This window comes from Siphateles boraxobius, unplaced genomic scaffold (genome assembly GCF_051911475.1).
Source record: "Siphateles boraxobius isolate OS27281-9 unplaced genomic scaffold, OSU_SipBor_1 85, whole genome shotgun sequence".
Classification (NCBI taxonomy): Eukaryota; Metazoa; Chordata; class Actinopteri; order Cypriniformes; family Leuciscidae; genus Siphateles; species Siphateles boraxobius.
Window position 1 is genome coordinate 155,001 of NW_027509214.1, and position 22,500 is coordinate 177,500.

General features: G+C 41.5%; 1 protein-coding gene across 1 annotated transcript in view; it reads left to right on the top strand.

Moving 5' to 3' along the window:
* Positions 1–22,500, top strand: part of LOC143731046 (ryanodine receptor 3) — a 260,828-nt gene that overhangs the window by 44,798 nt on the left and 193,530 nt on the right. Inside the window, exons 10-12 of the mRNA XM_077221685.1 lie at positions 4,559–4,633; positions 9,819–9,975; positions 11,721–11,885. Coding sequence (XP_077077800.1) covers positions 4,559–4,633; positions 9,819–9,975; positions 11,721–11,885 — 397 coding nt within the window. The remainder of the gene's footprint in view (positions 1–4,558; positions 4,634–9,818; positions 9,976–11,720; positions 11,886–22,500) is intronic.

Consider the following 22,500-nt stretch of genomic DNA (forward strand, 5'->3'; position numbering starts at 1 on the left):
AAAAATGGTGAATAGGGATGGAGAGAGTGGACATCCCTGCCTCGTTCCCCTGTGCAGTGTGAAGCTTTGTGATGTTAGTCCGTTCGTTGTTACTGTGGCCGATGGTGATGTGTATAAAATCTTGATCCAGTTAATAAACGACTCTCCAAAGCCGAATTTTTGTAACGTGGTGAATAAAAATTTCCAGTTGACCCTATCGAAAGCTTTTTCGGCGTCTAATGTGGTAATGAGAGTATCTTTCTGTTGTACTGATGAGTAGTGCATTAAGTTGTATAATCTGCGGGTATTATTAGATGCATGTCTACCTTTTATGAAGCCGGTCTGATCAGGATGGATTATATACGGTATAATTTGTTCAATTCTATGGGCTAGTGCTTTGCTAATAATTTTTATGTCGACATTCATAAGTGAGATAGGACGATAGTTGGATGTGAAGGTGTGGTCTTTGTTAGGTTTAGGGATGAGTGATATAAGTGCTGTATTCATGTGGGAAGGGAATTTTGCGTTATGTTTTATGTCTGTTATTGTTCTGCTAAATAGTGGGTATAAAGTTGACCAAAAATGTTCATAGAACTCAGCAGGGAAGCCATCCGGACCTGGTGCTTTATTATTTTGCATGCTTTTCAATGCGGAATGAAGTTCTTTTTCAGTGATTGGTGATTCTAGTGTGTTTATTTGTTCCATGTTGAGTTTTGGTAGAATGGTGTTATCGAGGAATTGGGTTATGTCTTCTTGGTTTGGATCAAGATCAGATGAGTATAATTTTGTATAGTAATCTTGAAATATCTTGTTTATTTCAACTGGTGAGTTGGTTAGCTTCCCTGCCGAGTTTCTGATGGAGGTTATGGCTGTTCTTTCTTTATTTCTTTTAATTTGACTGGCTAAATATTTTCCGGATTTATTGCTATGGTGAAAAGTTTCTTGACGGAGCCTGTGAATCAGAAACTGGTTTCTTTTGTTTATTATTTCATTGAGCAATATTTTTTTTTCTCTAATTTCTTTATAGATGCTTTCTGATTGATTATTTGCATGTAAAATTTCTAATTCTTTTATTCTTTCTTCCAGTTGGGTTTCTCTTTCTCTGTCCTTTTTTTTTTTATGTACTGAATATGAAATAATTTTCCCCCGTAAAACTACTTTCCATGTTTCCCAGAGTAGCGATGCTGATGACTTTGGAGAGTCATTTATTTCAAGGAAGGATGTCCACTCTCTCTTGAAGTAGCTGTCAAATTCTGGATCTTTCAAGAGTGATGTATTAAAACGCCATCTGGTGGGGTGCTTTTGTATTGCAGATAGGTTCCATGTTAGAGTTACCGCAGAGTGGTCGCTAATAATGATCGGATGTATTTTGGTTTCTAAAATATTTGGTATGATTGAATTACTGGTTAGAAAGAAATCAATGCGGGAGTAGGTTTGGTGGACATTAGAATAAATTATTAATAAATTATAATCATCATCATCATCATCAACATCATCAACATCATCATCATCATCATCAACATCATCAACATCATCATCAACATCATCATCAACATCATCATCAACATCATCATCATCATCATCAACATCATCACATCATCAACATCAACATCATCAACATCAACATCATCATCATCATCTTCAACATCATCATCATCATCAACATCTTGGTGGTCATGTGATGCGTCTCTTTCACGGGCACGATGAGGTCCTGCGGATCCCGGGTCGATCATCAACAGCATCTTCCTTAAAAACTAGCATCCATCCATCCATCCATCCATCCATCCATCCATCCATCCATCCATCCATCCATCCATCCATCCATCCATCCATCCATCCATCCATCCATCCATCCATCCATCCATCCATCCATCCATCCATCCATCCATCCATCCATCCATCCATCCATCCATCCATCCATCCATCCATCCATCCATCCATCCATCCATCCATCCATCCATCCATCCATCCATCCATCCATCCATCCATCCATCCATCCATCCATCCATCCATCCATCCATCCATCCATCCATCCATCCATCCATCCATCCATATTTCAGCTCTTCAGACGACAACCAGGTTATTCTGTTATTTTATTTACCTTTAAATTAATAGATTTGATCAATAAATAATAAATAAATAGTCATTTAAGCACATAAATTCAAAATAACTTTTAATTCAGCTCAAAATATCTTCCATTGGGTGTCAATATCCAAATCAATTCAGTTTAAATGGTCTGATAGTGTCAGTGCAGTTAATTTAAGGAGTATTATCTGTCTTTTGAAGCTCACCCTGGTGTGATATCTGTGATTCAGAAGCGTCTATGAATAGCGCTGAGCGAGTGTGTCTCTCTCTGAACTGGGTCGAGTTAAACGTAACCCAGAGACGAACCGCTGAAGATGCGATCGGTCTCTGAGCTCCTCGTAGGCGTATGGCCTATTTTTAGCGTTCAGTGCAGGGTTAGATATGGCTTGTCAGCTCTGGCCTGTGGCGTCCTGTCCTGTCCTTGAAATCTAATCAAAGGGACTCCTTCCTTTAAAGGATTTTAAAGACCTCCTTCAGTCGTCGACATTTCTGTTATCGAGAGTGTTTGTTTCTGTCTAGGTCCTCGATGACGCGCAGCGCTTTTGAGGAGATCAATAAACGTGACGTTACCGTTAACCTTCATATTTTCCTCGCGTTTTGTAACAAATCCTTCTTTCGTGGGTCAAAATGACCAATAAAATGATTTTATTTTATTGGAGAGTTTTTGTTATTGTGTTATCTGATTTACCTTAAATGACTAGATTTAATCAATAAATAATACATAAATGAAAATTTAATCACATTTTTCAACTTAAATTCAAAATAACTCTGGAGGTGCGGAGTTTCATGCATTACCCTTTTAATTCAGCTCAAAATATCTTAGATTGGGAAAATAATAATATAATGTTGATATTTCATGACTCTAGATGGCCTTATATCTCTATATGGATCAAATGAGTTTGCTGGGTTCTAAAGTCAGTTTTTCTTCAGTGTGCATTCAGATACTCATGTAGACGTTATAAAATAATTTTTGGTAAAGTTTTAGCATTTTTAGTTTGAATTTTGAGCATTTTTAGTTTTTTCTGTGTACCGAAGCATTCCTCGCATTCCATTCATTCCTAAGAGGTTAAATTGACCCGCAAGGGAAGGATTTGTTACTTCTTTAAATTTCAACCACAAAACTCCTCCAATCCATTAAAAAAATTTTTTGTGTATGTGTGGTTCAAGTTGGGACCCCTCTGATGAACACTCAATTTTTAAAATTTGCTCAAAAATGATTTCCGGGTCAAAATGCCCCGAGGGAAGGTGAAGTCAGCTTTTGCATTTAACTGCGTCTGTGAATTCAGACACATGTACTGCCTACTACAGTATGTAGGAAAGTATGTGGTTTCTGGATCAATCAGCCATTTGAATGCATTGGTTGAGTAAATGTTTCAATGACTCACTCATTAGGATAGTGATTTGCTGCCTCCTACTGGCGGTTTTAGATTCATATTTGAAGCATTTATTTGTTTTTAATCATTCTTTTTTACCTTTACATTTATGCATAGGGCAGTTGCTTTTATCCAAAGCGACTTACATTGGCTTTAAGGTACGCATTTACATTTAATCAGTTCATCAGAATTATACAATTTGAAAGTACACGTTCAGATCAGTACGTTTTTTGTATTTTGAAAGAAAGAAATACTTTTAATCAGCAAGGATTCATTAAATTGTCCAAAATTGACCGTAAAGACATTTAACTTAAAAAAAAGCTGTTCTTTTGAACTTTCTATTAATCAAAGAATCCTTAAAAAAATGTATCAGAGTTTCCATTAAATATTAATGTTTCTTGAGCATCAAATCATCATATTATAGTGATTTCTGAAGGATCATGTGACACTGAAGACTGGAGTAATGATGCTGAAAATTCAGCTTTGATCACAGGAATAAATTACACTTTACTATATATTCACATAGAAAACAGATGATTTACATTATAATAATATTTAACAATTTTACTGTATTTTTGATTAAATAAATGCAGCTTTGGTGAGCAGAAGAGAAAAATATAAAAAAATCCCTAAACTTTTGAACGATAATGTATAAATGATACAATTAAAAAACAGGAACTCATTCCAGGGTTGAGCTGCAATATTATGACAAATCATTATTGCTCTTGATACTGTAATAATGTTAATGTTGATTAATAGAATACATAAAAAATGATTTGTGTTTTGGGAAACGGCACATGATATTCTGGCTTTACAGACAAAACAAGCTAAGAACCATTTATGAATTTGTTTATTTCTTCTTACAATAGAAAATCAAAACGTGACATTGGTTATTTTAGTTGAAACTGTTTTTCAAACTGGAAATCAATTATATACAGAAAACAAGCAAAGAACGTAGCAAAAACAAAACGGATGCACACAATCAACACTTTTCATTCATTTTCACATTTCACTTTAATAGTCATTATTAATTTAGCTTAATTGTGCATTTTTGGGGGCGTTTTTGTTGATTTTAAACGCTTTTTGCCGGATGTAAACTTGTTTTGACTGGTGTTTTTCAGATTGGTGAACTATGAGACTGGTAAAGCTGGAGCTAAAGCCCGATCTCTCTGGAGGCTGGAGCCGTTACGCATCAGGTGTGTGTCGTCTAGTTGTCATGAGATCGTCTCAGTCAAAAGTCCTTCAGGATGTTCTGTAATAATTATGGTAATTCATTATAGCTATTAGTAATTAAGTTTCAGGAGTGACGAATGCTTTTAAATATGGCATTGAATCCCCCTAAATTATCATTACGTAATTGAATGGAACGTGACTTACTGCAAATTAATATAACAGTGACCAAACCTCGTTATATTTGGCCATTTTAAATGAACCACCGTTGTGTTTTGTTTATGTTTATAAGGCTGAGGTTCTCTTGCATTGTTGCCATATCCATTTATTATAAGCGCTTCTAGGCTCATAAAACGATCTGGAGTTATTAAAGTCCCCCATGTGTGTTTAATATGCTTTAACACAAACCATGAGTAAATTCATAAGTCGACAGCATTGCTGAGTATTTTCTCCTTAAAACTGCAGTGATCCAAAGACAGTCTCAAAAACACGCTTTGAAATCGCTGGTGTTTCTGACGTCACAAACGACCTTGTAACCAATCAGATCAACGTGTGATCGTCAACGAGTGGATCTCTGAGTGAGTGAGTGAGTGGAGGCGGGGCTCATTTGCATATTCATACAACAGCGCATACTAAATGAGGCAAGGGTGTCGTGGGTGCGATATTTTAGTCTTGTTTTTAATATAATGCATTTGTATTTATTTGGTTTATTATGGGCTTGTTCTTGTTTGCTGTTTTTTCTAGCAAGATCTGGCAACACAAATGAGTCCAGGCTCACATAAAAAAAGACACACCTCTGACGCGCGTTTACATTCATTATTAACAGTGTGGTTCGGTGCGGTACTCAGTGTGTAGACTGTTTGTAAACGCGTTTATCACTACCTGCAGTTTTCAGGACTTAATTCAGTTGTAGAATGCAGTCGCCGCTCCTGTAAACGACTGAACTGTGTGTGAACAGAACAGGATTAAACTCTGAACTGTGTGTGAACAGAACAGGATTAAACTCTGAACTGTGTGTAAACAGAACAGGATTAAACTCTGAACTGTGTGTAAACAGAACAGGATTAAACACTGAACTGTGTGTGAACAGAACAGGATTAAACTCTGAACTGTGTGTGAACAGAACAGGATTAAACACTGAACTGTGTGTGAACAGAACAGGATTAAACACTGAACTGTGTGTGAACAGAACAGGATTAAACACTGAACTGTGTGTGAACAGAACAGGATTAAACACTGAACTGTGCGTGAACAGAACAGGATTAAACTCTGAACTGTGTGTGAACAGAACAGGATTAAACACTGAACTGTGTGTGAACAGAACAGGATTAAACACTGAACTGTGTGTGAACAGAACAGGATTAAACTCTGAACTGTGTGTGAACAGAACAGGATTAAACTCTGAACTGTGTGTAAACAGAACAGGATTAAACACTGAACTGTGTGTGAACAGAACAGGATTAAACTCTGAACTGTGTGTGAACAGAACAGGATTAAACACTGAACTGTGTGTGAACAGAACAGGATTAAACACTGAACTGTGTGTGAACAGAACAGGCTTAAACTCTGAACTGTGTGTGAACAGAACAGGATTAAACACTGAACTGTGCGTGAACAGAACAGGATTAAACTCTGAACTGTGTGTGAACAGAACAGGATTAAACACTGAACTGTGCGTGAACAGAACAGGATTAAACACTGAACTGTGTGTGAACAGAACAGGATTAAACTCTGAACTGTGTGTGAACAGAACAGGATTAAACTCTGAACTGTGTGTGAACAGAACAGGATTAAACACTGAACTGTGTGTGAACAGAACAGGATTAAACTCTGAACTGTGTGTGAACAGAACAGGCTTAAACTCTGAACTGTGTGTGAACAGAACAGGATTAAACACTGAACTGTGTGTGAACAGAACAGGATTAAACACTGAACTGTGTGTGAACAGAACAGGATTAAACTCTGAACTGTGTGTGAACAGAACAGGATTAAACACTGAACTGTGTGTGAACAGAACAGGATTAAACACTGAACTGTGCGTGAACAGAACAGGATTAAACTCTGAACTGTGTGTGAACAGAACAGGATTAAACACTGAACTGTGTGTGAACAGAACAGGATTAAACACTGAACTGTGTGTGAACAGAACAGGATTAAACTCTGAACTGTGTGTGAACAGAACAGGATTAAACTCTGAACTGTGTGTGAACAGAACAGGATTAAACACTGAACTGTGTGTGAACAGAACAGGATTAAACTCTGAACTGTGTGTAAACAGAACAGGCTTAAACACTGAACTGTGTGTGAACAGAACAGGATTAAACTCTGAACTGTGTGTGAACAGAACAGGATTAAACACTGAACTGTGTGTGAACAGAACAGGATTAAACTCTGAACTGTGTGTGAACAGAACAGGATTAAACACTGAACTGTGTGTGAACAGAACAGGCTTAAACTCTGAACTGTGTGTGAACAGAACAGGATTAAACACTGAACTGTGTGTGAACAGAACAGGATTAAACACTGAACTGTGTGTGAACAGAACAGGATTAAACTGAACTGTGTGTAAACAGAACAGGCTTAAACACTGAACTGTGTGTGAACAGAACAGGATTAAACTCTGAACTGTGTGTGAACAGAACAGGATTAAACACTGAACTGTGTGTGAACAGAACAGGATTAAACTCTGAACTGTGTGTGAACAGAACAGGATTAAACTCTGAACTGTGTGTGAACAGAACAGGATTAAACACTGAACTGTGTGTGAACAGAACAGGATTAAACACTGAACTGTGTGTGAACAGAACAGGATTAAACTCTGAACTGTGTGTGAACAGAACAGGATTAAACTCTGAACTGTGTGTGAACAGAACAGGATTAAACTCTGAACTGTGTGTGAACAGAACAGGATTAAACACTGAACTGTGTGTGAACAGAACAGGATTAAACACTGAACTGTGTGTGAACAGAACAGGATTAAACTCTGAACTGTGTGTGAACAGAACAGGATTAAACTCTGAACTGTGTGTGAACAGAACAGGATTAAACTCTGAACTGTGTGTGAACAGAACAGGATTAAACTCTGAACTGTGTGTGAACAGAACAGGATTAAACACTGAACTGTGTGTGAACAGAACAGGATTAAACACTGAACTGTGTGTGAACAGAACAGGATTAAACTCTGAACTGTGTGTGAACAGAACAGGATTAAACTCTGAACTGTGTGTGAACAGAACAGGATTAAACTCTGAACTGTGTGTGAACAGAACAGGATTAAACTCTGAACTGTGTGTGAACAGAACAGGATTAAACACTGAACTGTGTGTGAACAGAACAGGATTAAACTCTGAACTGTGTGTGAACAGAACAGGATTAAACACTGAACTGTGTGTGAACAGAACAGGATTAAACTCTGAACTGTGTGTGAACAGAACAGGATTAAACTCTGAACTGTGTGTGAACAGAACAGGATTAAACACTGAACTGTGTGAACAGAACAAGTGTGCAAGTGTGTTTTGCTAGTTTCAGCCCGACGCAGTTATCATTTTCATTTGCTGCTAGTCTGAAAACGAAGTGTGTTCAGTCGCATTGTTTACGCGTTGCTATATTGAGGAACTGAAATAGACTGAGACATTGACCAACAAAAACCTGGTCTAAAGTCAACGGCGCAGTTTAAAGAGCGCATTAGTAACGTGCGCCTATAGGCGAATCCACAACACACACACTGCTTATTACACACACACTCTGCTTAATTACACACACACACACACACACATTCTGCTTAATTACACACACACACTCTGCTTAATTACACACACGTACTCTGCTTAATTACACACACACTCTGCTTATTACACACACTCTGCTTAACTACACACACACTCTGCTTAACAACACACACACTCTGCTTAACTTTTACACACACACTCTGCTTAACTTGTACACACACATTCTGCTTAACTTTTACACACACACTCTGCATATTACACACACTCTGCTTAACTACACACACTTTGCTTATTACACACACTCTGCTTAACTACACACACACTCTGCTTAACTACACACACACTCTGCTTAACTACACACACACTCTGCTTAACTACACACACACTCTGCTTAACTACACACACACTCTGCTTAACTTTTACACACTCACTCTGCTTATTACACACACACTCTGCTTATTACACACACTCTGCTTATTACACACACACTCTGCTTAACTACACACACACTCTGCTTAACAACACACACACTCTGCTTAACTTTTACACACACACTCTGCTTAACTTTTACACACACACTCTGCTTAACTTTTACACACACACTCTGCTTAACTTGTACACACACACTCTGCATATTACACACACTCTGCTTAACTACACACACTTTGCTTATTACACACACTCTGCTTAACTACACACACACTCTGCTTATTACACACACACACACACACACACACACACACTCTGCTTATTACACACACTCTGCTTATTACACACACACACACACACACACACTCTGCTTATTACACACACACACACACTCTGCTTATTACACACACTCTGCTTACACACACACTTTGCTTAACTACACACACACTCTGCTTATTACACATACAGGGACACACACAAACATGCCAAATATTAAAAATAAAAGGATTACAATGTAAAAGATTATTATTGTGTACATAAAGATATTATGGAATCCGGCCTGTCCTGTAGATGGTCTGCTTGAGCTTTAACCTCACACACACACACACACACACACACACACACACACACACACACACACACACACACTCACGCAGATCCATTTGCGCTCTAGACTAGAGAAGCGTTCAGTCTTTCCATTTACAAATTCCTCCATGTAAATAGCGAATCCGAGATGAGATGAGACTCTGATTGGTTTACTGCACGTTACGCCCAAAACACACCCATTACTCATTGAGAGAATAGAGACAAAACACACCCATTACTCATTAAGAGAAAAGAGACAAAACACACCCGTTACTCATTAAGAGAATAGAGCCAACCCTTTTAGACCAGCGCCGGGACCACCGACCATTTTTCCCGTCGTTAAACTAGCAAAAGTGGATTCGGTTGCACCATGAGTACACTAGCACCGTGCGCTTAGATCGTTAAAATAGGGCCCTTAACGCTGAACTGTACATGACCTTATTAACCCATGATCTCCATGTGTGTTCAGTTGGTGTGGCAGTCACATTCGCTGGTGTCAACCGTTCCGCCTGCGTCACCTGACCACCGGTCACTATCTGGCGCTGACCGAGGACCGGGGCGTTGTGTTGCAGGACCGAGAGCGATCCGACACCACGGCCACAGCCTTCTGCTTCAGGGCCTCCAAGGTGATCAGACACACACAACATTCAGCGCATTAGCAATCTGAAATAATGTGCATTCATTCACACACAACATTCAGCGATGAATTCAATTCATTATCTCAAATTGTGAGATAAAATGTCACAGTTACCTTTTTACTTTTCTATTCTGTGGCAGAAACAAGCTTCCATAAAAGATAAATGTATGACGTTTCCACAGACATGAAGAAGCACAACTGTTTTCAACACTGATAATAATCATAAATGTTTCTTGAGCATCAAATCATCATATTATAGTGATTTCTGAAGGATCATGTGACACTGAAGACTGGAGTAATGATGCTGAAAATTCAGCTTTGATCACAGGAATAAATTACACTTTACTATATATTCACATAGAAAACAGATGATTTACACTGAAATTATTTCTGTTTTACTGTAATTTTGATTGAATAATGCAGTTTTACTGAACAGAAGAGACTCTTTTAGACACATTACAAATGTTCATCACATTACTAATCAGATAACTTCCACAGAGGCCTTTAATATGAGACTAAACCACTGAAGTTTATTGAATTATTAGTGTTAAATGTGTAAAAGATAGATGCTCTAATTGATTCCAGCTCTCAAAGTGTCAATATTCCACAAAGAGGATCTTCCTCCAGAGCTTTATTAAATAAGAAGCATCACTTTTATAGTGTGTCGTTTGTCATCCACTTATTCCTCCTCCGCTGCTTTGATTTTATTCTTGACGGTCCAGCAGGGAACGCGTGTTTTATCCCAGTGTTTTAGGATTCATCAGCTTTGCCTCTGGATGTAATGTTAGTTGGTTATTATTGAGTCGTGAAGAGCTCGAGATCTATCATCATGTTTTCAGGTCAAACTCACATAATCACATGATTGATGAGCTGTAAACCGTTCATGCTTTCGGTTTAAATTGAGCTTGTTAAGTATTAATATTTAATGCTTGTCAGAAAGAGCAAGAGCTGTTTATAGAGGTGATATTTTCTGACTATTTTAATCAGCCTCCAAATTGAATTAAATAAAAAGAGGTAAAATAATTTTTTTCATATATTTAATTTTATAAATTGTTTTAGTTAACATTTTATTTTAAGTTTTTTTTTAATGTATGTCTATGTTTTTTATTATTTTTTTTTAATCCTCATCATTTTATATTTCTTTGAAACAGTTCAATAAACAAGAAGTTAATATACATTTGACATTTCTTTGAAACGGCCTCCAAATTGCAAAGGAAGCCTGTTATTTTAGTATAATTTAAATGATATTATATTTTTTATTAATGTTTTACATTTTTATTGTCATATTTTTCCGTTTTTTATCATAAAGGTTTGTTCATTTTGTTGTGCTTGACATTTTATTAGTTTGTCTTGTTTTAATATGTCTATTTAGTTTTTATGACTTTTTTCAGTTTTAGTTATTTTAATGCATCAGGTTAAACTAAATTAAAATAAGTAAAATCAAATTAATAATATATAATAATATTATACATTTTATATTATTTTAGTTAACGTTTTATTTTAATCTGATGTCACATGAATAGTCTCTTTTGGTTCAATGTAATTTTATGAATTTGTGTGTGTTCCTGTGGGTATTTATGCATTTTATTGTCTAAAGTTGTTAGATTTACAGCGCTTTGGTCAGCCGTGGCTTTTTTAAATGTGCTTTAGAAATAAAAGTGATGTCAAATGAATTGTCTCACACACTCTAGATCTTCCCGTCTGCTTCATTAAATGTGTTTTGTGTTTGTTCAGGATAAGTTGGAGTGCAGTCTGAAGCGGGACATCGAGGGCATGGCAGTGGCGGAGATCAAGTACGGAGACTCTCAGTGTTTCGTGATGCACGTGGCGACGGGACTCTGGCTCTCCTATCAGGCGCCCGACGTCAAATCTGCTCGACTGGGGCCGCTCAAGCGACGAGTGAGCTTCACATCTGCATCATAGAGTTCATGTAGGCCAGGTCTAATGAGCTAAAACGAGCCCAAGAAAGAGCCGTCACGCCACACACACACCAGGGGCGGAAATTAACTAGGGCTCGGAGCAAAAATGCCACCAAAATTAATAAAAATGCCACCAAAATTTGTAAAAATGGCACCAGAATTAATGAAAATACCCCCAAAATTAGCAAAAAGCCCCAAATATGAGTAAAAGCGCCCCCTAAATGAACAAAAATGCCCCCAAAATTAGTATAAAGGCCCCAAAATTTGTAAAAATGTCACCAAAATGAATAAAAATGTCACCAAAATGTTAAAAAATGCCCCCAAAATTGGTAAAGTTGCCCCCAAAATGAATAAAAATGGCACCAAAATTTGTAAAAAATTCACCAAAATTAATAAAAATGCACCCAAAATTCGTAAAGCTGCCCCAAAAATGAACAAAAATGCAACTAAAATATATATAAATGCCCCCAAAATTAATAAAAAATGTCACCAAAATGAATGAAAATGCAAGATATGGTGCAAAAAATGTCTTTGTGTGAGTTCTTGTTTTTAATATTTATTAGCAATACCACACGAGCAAGAGTATCAGTATCACAATGCTTTCCCAAATATCAGCATATTTGCAAATGTGTGTAAATTTAGATTTTTATACAACAGTTCAATAAACAAGAAGTTAATATACATTTGACATTTCTTTGAAACGGCCTCCAAATTGCAAAGGAAGCCTGTCATTTTAGCATAATTAAAATGCTTTTATAGTTTTATTATTTGATTATCTGATTCTGATAGTCATTTTCTGTTCTTCTTTGTCTTAAAGTTTTATTCATTTTGTGTTTGACATTTTATTATTTTTTCTTTTTTAAATATCTATGTAGTTCTCTTACAAGAGTATCTCTCGTACTGCGTAATATCTTACGCTATGGGGAAAACCTCTTTTCCATGAGATATTGAAGCCAAAAATTATTAATTTGATTTAATGTAAAACGCTGTGCAGCAGCATGCAGACATAGGCAAGACGTCTCGCGGGCCTATTGGCTGCCCTGCGGCAACAGCAGCAGCCTATCGAGAGAGGCCCTGCGGGACGTGATACCCAATGGGGGCGCTTCGCGCCCATTTCGTCACGTCCCGCCAGAACAGGCGTGGCCTTGGCCTATAAATACACCCGACAAGCTGATACAAACTGATTTTCATCTCTTCAGTGAAGCACTACTGCATCGCTGTATCCGGAGTGAGAAGCCGCGCGAGTGCAAGCCAACAGCGGGACGTGCCTTCGAGTCTGAAGCCGCTGGCCTTCACCCCGCCTTCTTCAGCTGCCCTATCTGCTACGCTTTCTGGCGTTGATATACTTTTTCACTGCTAGTGTGTGTTCGCCGCTGCGACTCACACTCTATTGTTCTAAAAGAGCTAGCATCTTTTTAAAGATGCATAAATCCTGCGGCCCGTGCCAAGCCGCACTCAGCGACGGGGACCGCCATGTCATCTGCGTTTCCTGCCTGGGTGAGGATCATGCAGCTCTCGCTCTCGTCGACGGCGGATGCCTTCACTGTGAGCTGCTGCCTATGGTGACTCTGAGGACTCGCCTGGCATCCTTCTCAGAGCCTGCACTTCAGCCCGCTGTTACGCCGCGCCGTAAAAAGTGCCGTGCTCAGCGCGCTCCCGAGCCTTCTCCTGCCCGCCAAAGCTCGCCGGTTCGCCCGCCAGCTTCGCCGGTATCGCTCGAGTTGCTCACCGACGGACAGTGGCCGCCGTCTGCCACCTCTTCCGCCATTGAGATCGACGAAACAGCCGAGGCCTGTTCTATCCTGGCGTCGGACAGCGAGGATTGGGCGAGCTCTGTGGACCTCCCCCTCGCTGTTCGCGAGCCTTCTGGACGAAGGGCTGGCATTAAGTCAGAGTTGATGCGTCTGCTCGGTCAAGCCGTCGAAAACCTCTGCCTCGACTGGGAGGCGCCCACGCAGCCCCGCACAACCGACTGGATGGATGCTTCCTCAAGAAGGACCACGCCCCATCACAGTCCAGACCCGCGCCTTTTCTTCCTGAGCTTCACGAAGAAGTCGTGAGATCCCGGAACGCCCCCTTCTCAGCCAGGATGCATACCTCTGTTCTGCTGCATTCTCCACTGTGGACGGTGCGAAGATAGAGGGTACCTTTCTCTTCCTCCTGTGGAAGCAGCGGTAGCAACACATCTCTGCTCGCCCTCTGCTGGATGGCGAGCACAGACGGTGTTGCCATCTAAAGCCTGCCGAGTGATGTCAGCCATGCACGGTCGCGCTTACACCGCCGCCGGGCAAGCTGTGTCGGTGCTACAGACAATGGTCATCCTGCAGATCTTCCAGGCCGACCTTCTCCGAAAAATGGACGAGGAAGGGATCAATCAGCGTTGCGGATTTAAGGAGCGCTACAGACCTGGCTCTACGCGACGCTAAATCTGCTGCACAGGCCGTTGGGCGGAACATGGCCTCTCTCACCGTGGCTGAGAGACATTTGTGGTTAAAGCTGTCTGAGATGACGGACTCGGAGCGCTCTGTGTTTCTCGAAGCGCCCATTTCGTCAGCGGGCCTCTTCGGATCTGCCGTCAAAGATTTCGCGGACAGATTCCAGGAGGTTCAAAAGACATCGCAGGCTATGAAGCACTTACTCCCGAAGCGCTCTAGCTCCGCAGCAGGTCGCTCGAAACAGCAGCTGCCCGGAACTCACAGCCACAGCCCGCACCACCCGCCGTCGCTTCTCAGCGCCGCCAGGCCCGAGAACAGAGACCGCGCTCTCGCTCTGCTGGACGCCGCCCCCTCAGCGCGGGCCCCGGCCGAGGATCAAGATCAAGCCCGAGGTCTCAAAGCCTTCCTAGCCATCCTAGGATTTTCACCGAAACATTTCGCTCGTCCAGTTCCATGCAATGTGACTGTTCCAGCGTATTTAGCAGTCAACAAGCCGGTTCATTTGCCGCTTGCCTGCACACAAAAGCCGTTTTCACGGCTACCCAGATAAATCCAATAAAGAGTGTATTTTCTGGTGTCCCGGCCAAAGCCGATGGTGTTATGAGTGTTGTAAGAATGCCCACGTCTCAGTGCCCATTCCCACACACAGACACAGCCCGCCACAGTTCAGGGCTAGCACAAATAAAATCGACTCATGTTGATTGTGCAAACGTAGTGAATGTGCCCACGACACAGTGCCCACAAACACTACACATTGCGTGTCCCACGGTTTCTGTAAAAACGAAACCAACACACATTCAGTCAGCGCAAGCCGACGGTGTTTTCAGTGCAGTAAATGTGCCCGCTGTCCCGCGCCCACATTCTCTCACAGACAAGCTAAAAACCCACGGGTTTTGTCCCGCTCGCTCTCTTTCCACAATCTGTCACAGAGAAACCGAGCGCGACCAGGCTGCCCGCCGTGATCGGCGCACCCCCCGCCTAGCACACTTTAAACACGGTGTTTATGTCTCAGCACACCGAAGCTCTGCAGCCGCCGCTGTGCCGCGGCCAGAGCTCGGATCTCATTCTGCCTCTAGCTATTCACGCAAATGCGTGGGCAAAGCTTCCCGGGGTATCGGAATGGGTGTTGAACACTATAAAGAGAGGCTATTCGCTACAGTTCGCTCAACGTGCCCGCCGTTACACGGCGCGTGTCGAAACCATGGTAAACAAAGAAGTATCTCATCTACTTCGAGCAGAAATAGCGAAACTGCTGAGCAAAGGGGCCATAGAACCTTTATCTCAGTCTCAGAGCGAAGGGGGGCTATACAGCAGATATTTTCTGGTACCCAAAAAAGACGGGGGTCTCAGACCCATTCTAGATCTGCGGCAATTGAACAAAGCACTTTTGAAGCGCCAGTTCAAAATGCTGACAACCAGGAAAATCCTCGCGCAAGTTCGCCAGAGAGACTGGTTCATGTCAATAGGTCTGAAAGACGCCTATTTCCAAATACAGATTGCGTCATGTCACCGGCGATTCTTGAGATTCGCCTTCGAGGGCCAGGCATATCAATACACAGTCCTACCGTTCGACCTGTCCCTAGCACCCCGTACATTTACGAAGTGCATGGACGCGGCTCTCGCACCCCTGAGACTTCAGGGCATGCGAGTTTTGAACTACTTGGACGATTGGCTGATTCTAGCTCGATCACACTCAGAGTCAAGTCAAGTCAAGTCAAATATATTTATATAGCGCTTTTCACAATACAGATTGTATCAAAGCTGCTTCACAGTATCAATCAAAACAACTTAATGTTTGTTTATTACTGGAAAAAAGACATCCAAGTTTGGTAGAGCTGATCAATGGTATGATTGGTTAATTAATTTGAATATCCCCAACTGAGCAAGCCAAAGGCAACAGTGGCAAGGAACCGAAAAACTCCATCCAGTGACCTAATGGTGTCCTAACACCCCATCAGGTGACCCAATGGAGAAAAAAAACCTTGGGAGAACCCAGGCTCAGTCGGGGGCCAGTTCTCCTCTGGCGTTTATGAACTAGAGGCCGAATTTACAGTAACTGTAAGATAAAAAAAAAATTTATATGAATGCCTGGCTAAATAGATGCGTCTTCAGTCTAGTTTTAAACTGGGAGAGCGAGTCTGAGCAACGAACAATATCAGGAAGGCTATTCCAGAGCTTCGGAGCTAAATGTGAAAATGCTCTGCCTCCTTTGGTGGATCTGGATATCCTAGGAATGACCAGAAACCTCGAAACTAGTGATCTTAAAGAGCGCGATGGATTGTAAGGCGATAGAAGATCCGTTAAATAGACTGGAGCTAAACCATTTAGAGCTTTATAAGTCAAAAGCAATACCTTGTAATTAATACGGAACTTTATAGGTAACCAATGAAGTGATGATAAAATCGGTGTTATATGATCATATTTTCTTAATCTAGTAAGAACTCTAGCGGCTGCATTTTGGACTAACTGTAGCTTGTTTATTGAAGATGCAGGACAACCAGCTAATAAAGCATTACAGTAATCTAGTCTCGAGGTCATGAATGCATGAACTAACTTTTCTGCATCAGAGACTGATAGCATATTACGTAGCTTAGCAATGTTTCTAAGGTGGAAAAAGGCTGTTTTTGTAACATATGAAATATGCTTTTCAAAAGACAGGTTGCAGTCTAATGTAACACCCAGGTCTTTTACTGTAGCGGATAGAGTAACAGGGCATCCTACTATGTTAAAGTCGTGCTGTGAAAGGTTTTGTGGACGGTTTTTAGAACCGATAAGTATTACCTCTGTCTTGTCTGGATTTAATAAAAGAAAATTATGCGTCATCCAATCTTTTATATCTTTAACACAATCTGTCAATTTGGATAATTTAGCGTATTCATCTGGCCGTGAGGAAATATATATTTGAGTGTCATCAGCATAACAATGGAAACTAATTCCATGTTTCCTTAGAATATTACCAAGTGGCAGCATATATATTGAGAATAATAAAGGGCCTAACACAGATCCCTGCGGCACTCCATAGTTTGCCGAAGTTATAATCGATTTTTCTCCATTTAAGTAGACGAAATGGTAGCGGTCAGATAAGTATGACCTGAACCAGCTTAATGCTTGTCCTTGAACACCAGTGTACTTTTGTAGTCGATCTAAGAGTATTGTGTGATCTATAGTATCGAACGCAGCACTAAGATCAAGTAAAACTAGTACTGAGATACAGCCTTGGTCCGAAGCTAAAAGTAAATCATTTGTGATTCTAACAAGCGCAGTTTCAGTGCTATGATGTGGCCTGAATCCAGACTGAAACTTTTCATAGATGTCGTTTTCTTGCAAGAAAGAGCCGAGTTGAGCGGACACAACTTTTTCTAATATTTTTGACATAAATGGAAGATTCGAAATGGGTCTGTAATTTGCTAGGTTATTTGGATCTAATTGTGGTTTCTTAATAAGAGGTTTTATAACTGCCAGCTTGAACGTTCTTGGAACATGACCTAAAGATAAAGATGAGTTAATAATATTGAGAAGAGGCTCTTCCACTACAGGTAACACTTCTTTCAGTAGTTCAGTTGGTATAGGATCTAATAAACATGTTGTTGTTTTAGATGAAGTGATAAGTTTATTTAACTCTTTTTGTTCTATGGTTGTAAAGCATTGTAATTGTTCTTGCGGGGTGATAATTGCGGCCGAATTATAAGGCGCGAGCAAAGATCGAACGTTTACGATTTTGATTCTGATGCTTTCAATTTTCTCGGTGAAGAAGTTCATGAAATCATTACTACTAAACTGTAACGAGGTATTTTGTTCAGACGACGTCTGTTTATTTGTTAGTCTAGCCACGGTATTAAATAAAAAGAGCTCATAGAACACAGGACAACATTACTTGAGCATCTCGAGAGGCTGGGTCTTACAGTCAATTGGGCAAAGAGTTCGCTGTTTCCCAGCCAGAAAATTTCTTTTCTGGGAACAGTGCTGGACTCGCTGTCTATGACAGCACGTCTGCCGCCGGAGTGCGGACTGGACATTCAGCGCGCCGCGAAATCCTTCCGCCGCGGCTCTATAGTCCCGCTCAAAAGGTTTCAGAAAATGCTGGGTCTCATGGCCTCAGCATCTTCGGTACTCCAGCTGGGCCTGCTTCGCATGCGCCCACTGCAGTTATTGCTGAAAGCGCGAGTTCCACCCCGGGCGTGGACCCCTGGTCTGTTTCGCCTCAGGGTCGACATGAAATGCGTTTCGGCTCTGGAACCGTGGAAAATAGCCCACTGGTATCAGTCAGGCGTGAGTCTGGGGACTCCCTCGAGTGTGACGGTGGTGTCTACAGACGCCTCCACCTCGGGATGGGGAGCGCTGCTCGAGGGCAGACCGTTCTTTGGCCAGTGGTCGGAACGGGAAAAGCTTCTACACATAAACTGTCTGGAAATGCTGGCAGTCGACAACGCGCTACGGCGTTTTTGTCCCCAGATAAAAGGCCACCACGTCCTGGTCCGGTCGGACAACATGTCAGTGGTGGCATACATAAATCGCAAGGGTGGCGTCAGGTCCCGAAACCTTTACAGGCTGACAGAACGCCTCCTGGTCTGGGCTCAGCACAACCTGCTTTCACTGAAGGCAGCGCATGTGCCTGGTCACCTGAATCTGGGTCCAGACAGACTCTCCAGAGACAATGTCCCAGCAGGGGAATGGTCGCTGCACCCGCAGACGATCCAACTGCTGTGGGAGACATTCGGCAGAGCGCAGGTGGACCTGTTCGCGTCCCAGGAAAACGCTCACTGTCCGGACTTTTTCTGCAAGAGCAGGGATGCGCTGGCCCACGTATGGCCCCACTGCCCCCTCTATGCTTTTCCCCCCGTCTCGCTCCTGCCTCAAGTGCTGGAACGAATCAGGGAGAACGGATGCCCCTAGTGCTGCTCGTGGCTCCGCTCTGGACGAAACAGATTTGGTTCCCAGTCCTGATGCAGCTGACCAGCACTGCTCCATGGCCTATACCGGTGAGGAGAGACCTCCTCTCTCAGGCAACGGGCTCGATTTGGCATCCTCGCCCGGATTTATGGTCCCTACACGCATGGACCATCAACGGGTACCCGCTAACCTCATGGAGGGAGTGCAAAACACGATCACGCAGGCTAAAGCCCCGTCTACTAGACGGCTCTACGCCTCGAAATGGTTGGTGTTCTCTACCTGGTGTCAAGCTCGGGGCTTTTCACCCGTAGACTGCGGGGTTACGGAAGTGCTCTCCTTCCTTCAGGAGCTGCTGGATAAGGGTAAAACCCCATCCACGCTCAAAGTATACGTGGCGGCCATAGCAGCGTTTGCAAAACCAACGTCTGGCCAGTCACTGGGGAAAAACTACCTCGTCGTACAATTCCTCAGGGGAGCTCGGAGGCTGAATCCTCCCAGACCCCCCTCAGTCCCTGTGTGGGATCTTTCTTCGGTTCTGGAAGCCATGAAAGGTGCCCCATTCGAGCCAATTCATTTGTCAGACATGAAGCACCTGTCTTTCAGAACGGTATTTCTTGTGGCTCTTGCTTCAGTGAAGCGTGTAGGGGACTTACAAGCGCTTTCAGTAAGCGCGTCATGTATGGAGTTTGGGCCTAATGACTCTAAAGTCATACTCAAACCAAGGCACGGGTACGTGCCCAAATCCCTCAACACACCGTTCAGGGCCCAGGTTATTTCCCTGTGCGCCCTCCCGGTGAATAATGAGGAGGAGGATGCTAATCTCCTCTGCCCCGTCAGGGCGCTGAGAGCTTATGTGTCCCGCTCGTCTGTCTTCAGACAGACCGAGCAGCTCTTTGTTTTGTTTGGCGGACGCTCCAAGGGACTGGCCGCATCAAAACAGAGCCTATCCAGATGGATAGTTGATGGCATAGCGCTGGCTTACACTTCTAAGGGCCTGCAGTGTCCTTTGGGTGTCAGAGCCCACTCCACGAGAGGCGTGGCCTCGTCGTGGGCATGGTCTAGCGGGATTCCCTTGCAAGATATCTGTATGGCGGCAGGTTGGGCCTCGCCGTCTACATTTATAAGGTTTTATAACCTAGAGGTTCCCGCCTTACAGGCCAAGCTGTTGTCGGTCTAGAATTCAGTACTATCTGCCCCGCTGCGCCGGCGCAGAATACTGAGTTTTGCTTGGGCATCGCTCACTGATCGATAGAACAGTTCCATGGGTGTTGAATGACCCGTACTTATACCCAGTTCAGGCTGAACAGGCTAATGGGGTGGTGATGGCGCAATGGATAAGACACATGCCTTTGGTGTGAGAGACTGTGAGACACCAATGTGTCCCTGAGCAAGACACTTAACCCTTAGTTGCTCCAGAGGCGTGCGACCTCTGACATATCTAGCAATAATTGTAAGTCGCTTTGGATAAAAGCGTCAGCTAAATGAATAAATGTAAATGTAAATGTAAATGAACACATTCACCCTGTCTGCGTGAAACACTGTTAACATAACTAGCTCCTGTGGGATGCTATTTCATGGGGAATGATGCTTGTAGCCTCTCTTCTCCGACTCTCTGTGAGTCAACGGTGATTATGCACTATATGAGCCCCGGGCTACTGCCCTTGGGACTTTGGTGTCGTATCCCAGTATTCACGGCGTGTTGCATTGTGTTCCCCATAGCGTAAGATATTACGCAGTACGAGAGATACTCTCGTAAGAGAACGTACTCGGTTACTAACGTAACCTCGGTTCTCTCTAGAGAGGGAACGAGTACTGCGTATCTTGCTGTGCATAAAACAGCGCTGGTTCGCTTCAGCGATGAAAACCAGTTTGTATCAGCCTGTCGAGTGTATTTATAGGCCAAGGGCACGCCTATTCTGGCGGGACGTGACGAAATGGGCGCGAAGCGCCCTCATTGGGTATCACGTCCTGCAGGGCCTCTCTCAATAGGCTGCTGCTGTTGCCGCAGGGCAGCCAATAGGTGCGTGAGCCGTCTTGCCTATGTCTGCATGCTGCTGCACAGCGTTTTACATTAAATCAAAATTAAGGATAATTTTTGGCTTCAATATCTCGTGGAAAAGAGGTTTTCCCCATAGCGTAAGATATTACGCAGTACGAGAGATACTCTCTAGAGAGAACCGAGGTGACGTTAGTAACCGAGTGTTTTTTATGACCTTTATATTTAGTTATTTTTGTATTTAGTTATTTTACAGCAGGTAAAAGAAAACAAGTAAAATAAAATTAAGTTTGTGTTTTTATGTTTTACTATTTTAAAATTTTTTATATTGTTTTAGTTAACATTTTATTTCAAGGTATTTCATTTTTTGTATATATGTACATTTTTTTGTTAATTTCTATTTTAATTTTAGTTCTTCAAGTTAAACTGAATAAAAGTGAGAAATGTTGGCAACTAGCTGAAATAAATATATATTTTTATATTTTATTGACTTTTTAACATTTATTTTAGTTGCATTAATTTTAGTTGCATTCATTTTAATTAATTTTAGTTGCATTCATTTTAATTAAACAGGTCGGTAGAACAGGCAGCAACAAACACTAAATAAAACTGAGATCCGACTATAAACAAGGCAACACACAGGCTTAAATACACAGGGAAAAAGATCAGGGAACACGACTAACAAGAAACAGGTGCGACAAAAACTAATGGAGGTTACCGTGGAAACATAGGAGTGGCGGGAAAACAGAACAATGCAAGACATGTGACTAATGAAAACAAGACTCAGACAGAAACAACTGTGACAGTAGTTATTTTAATGGAAATGTTTTTTATGGTTTTAGTTTTTTTAAATGGAATTATGTAGTTTTTATTTATTTTAATTCCAGTTTTAGTAGTGCATCAAGTTAAATGTATAATTAAATGTAAATGACATGTTGCCTTGGAATATTTTATTTTATTTCAGTTATCATTATACATTTTTTTTAAATGTCTGTATAGTTTTAGCTGAAATACAATATATTTTTATTATTATTTATTTTTCATTTTTCATCATTTTTTTAACAAAATATTTTTAGTTAACTATAATAACCAACAGCCTCCTTTACTAAATCATCATGTGTAGTTGGCTTTTGTCAAGGGATGTCAACAACACTTTCAAGTTCTTGTTATTATTAGTAGTTTAAAAACTCATATTAGCTTAGACATACGTTGAATATTTTCTAAATAAAATGTGTTTAGTGTCAGTTTCAGCTGATTTTAAATCATGCCTTAAA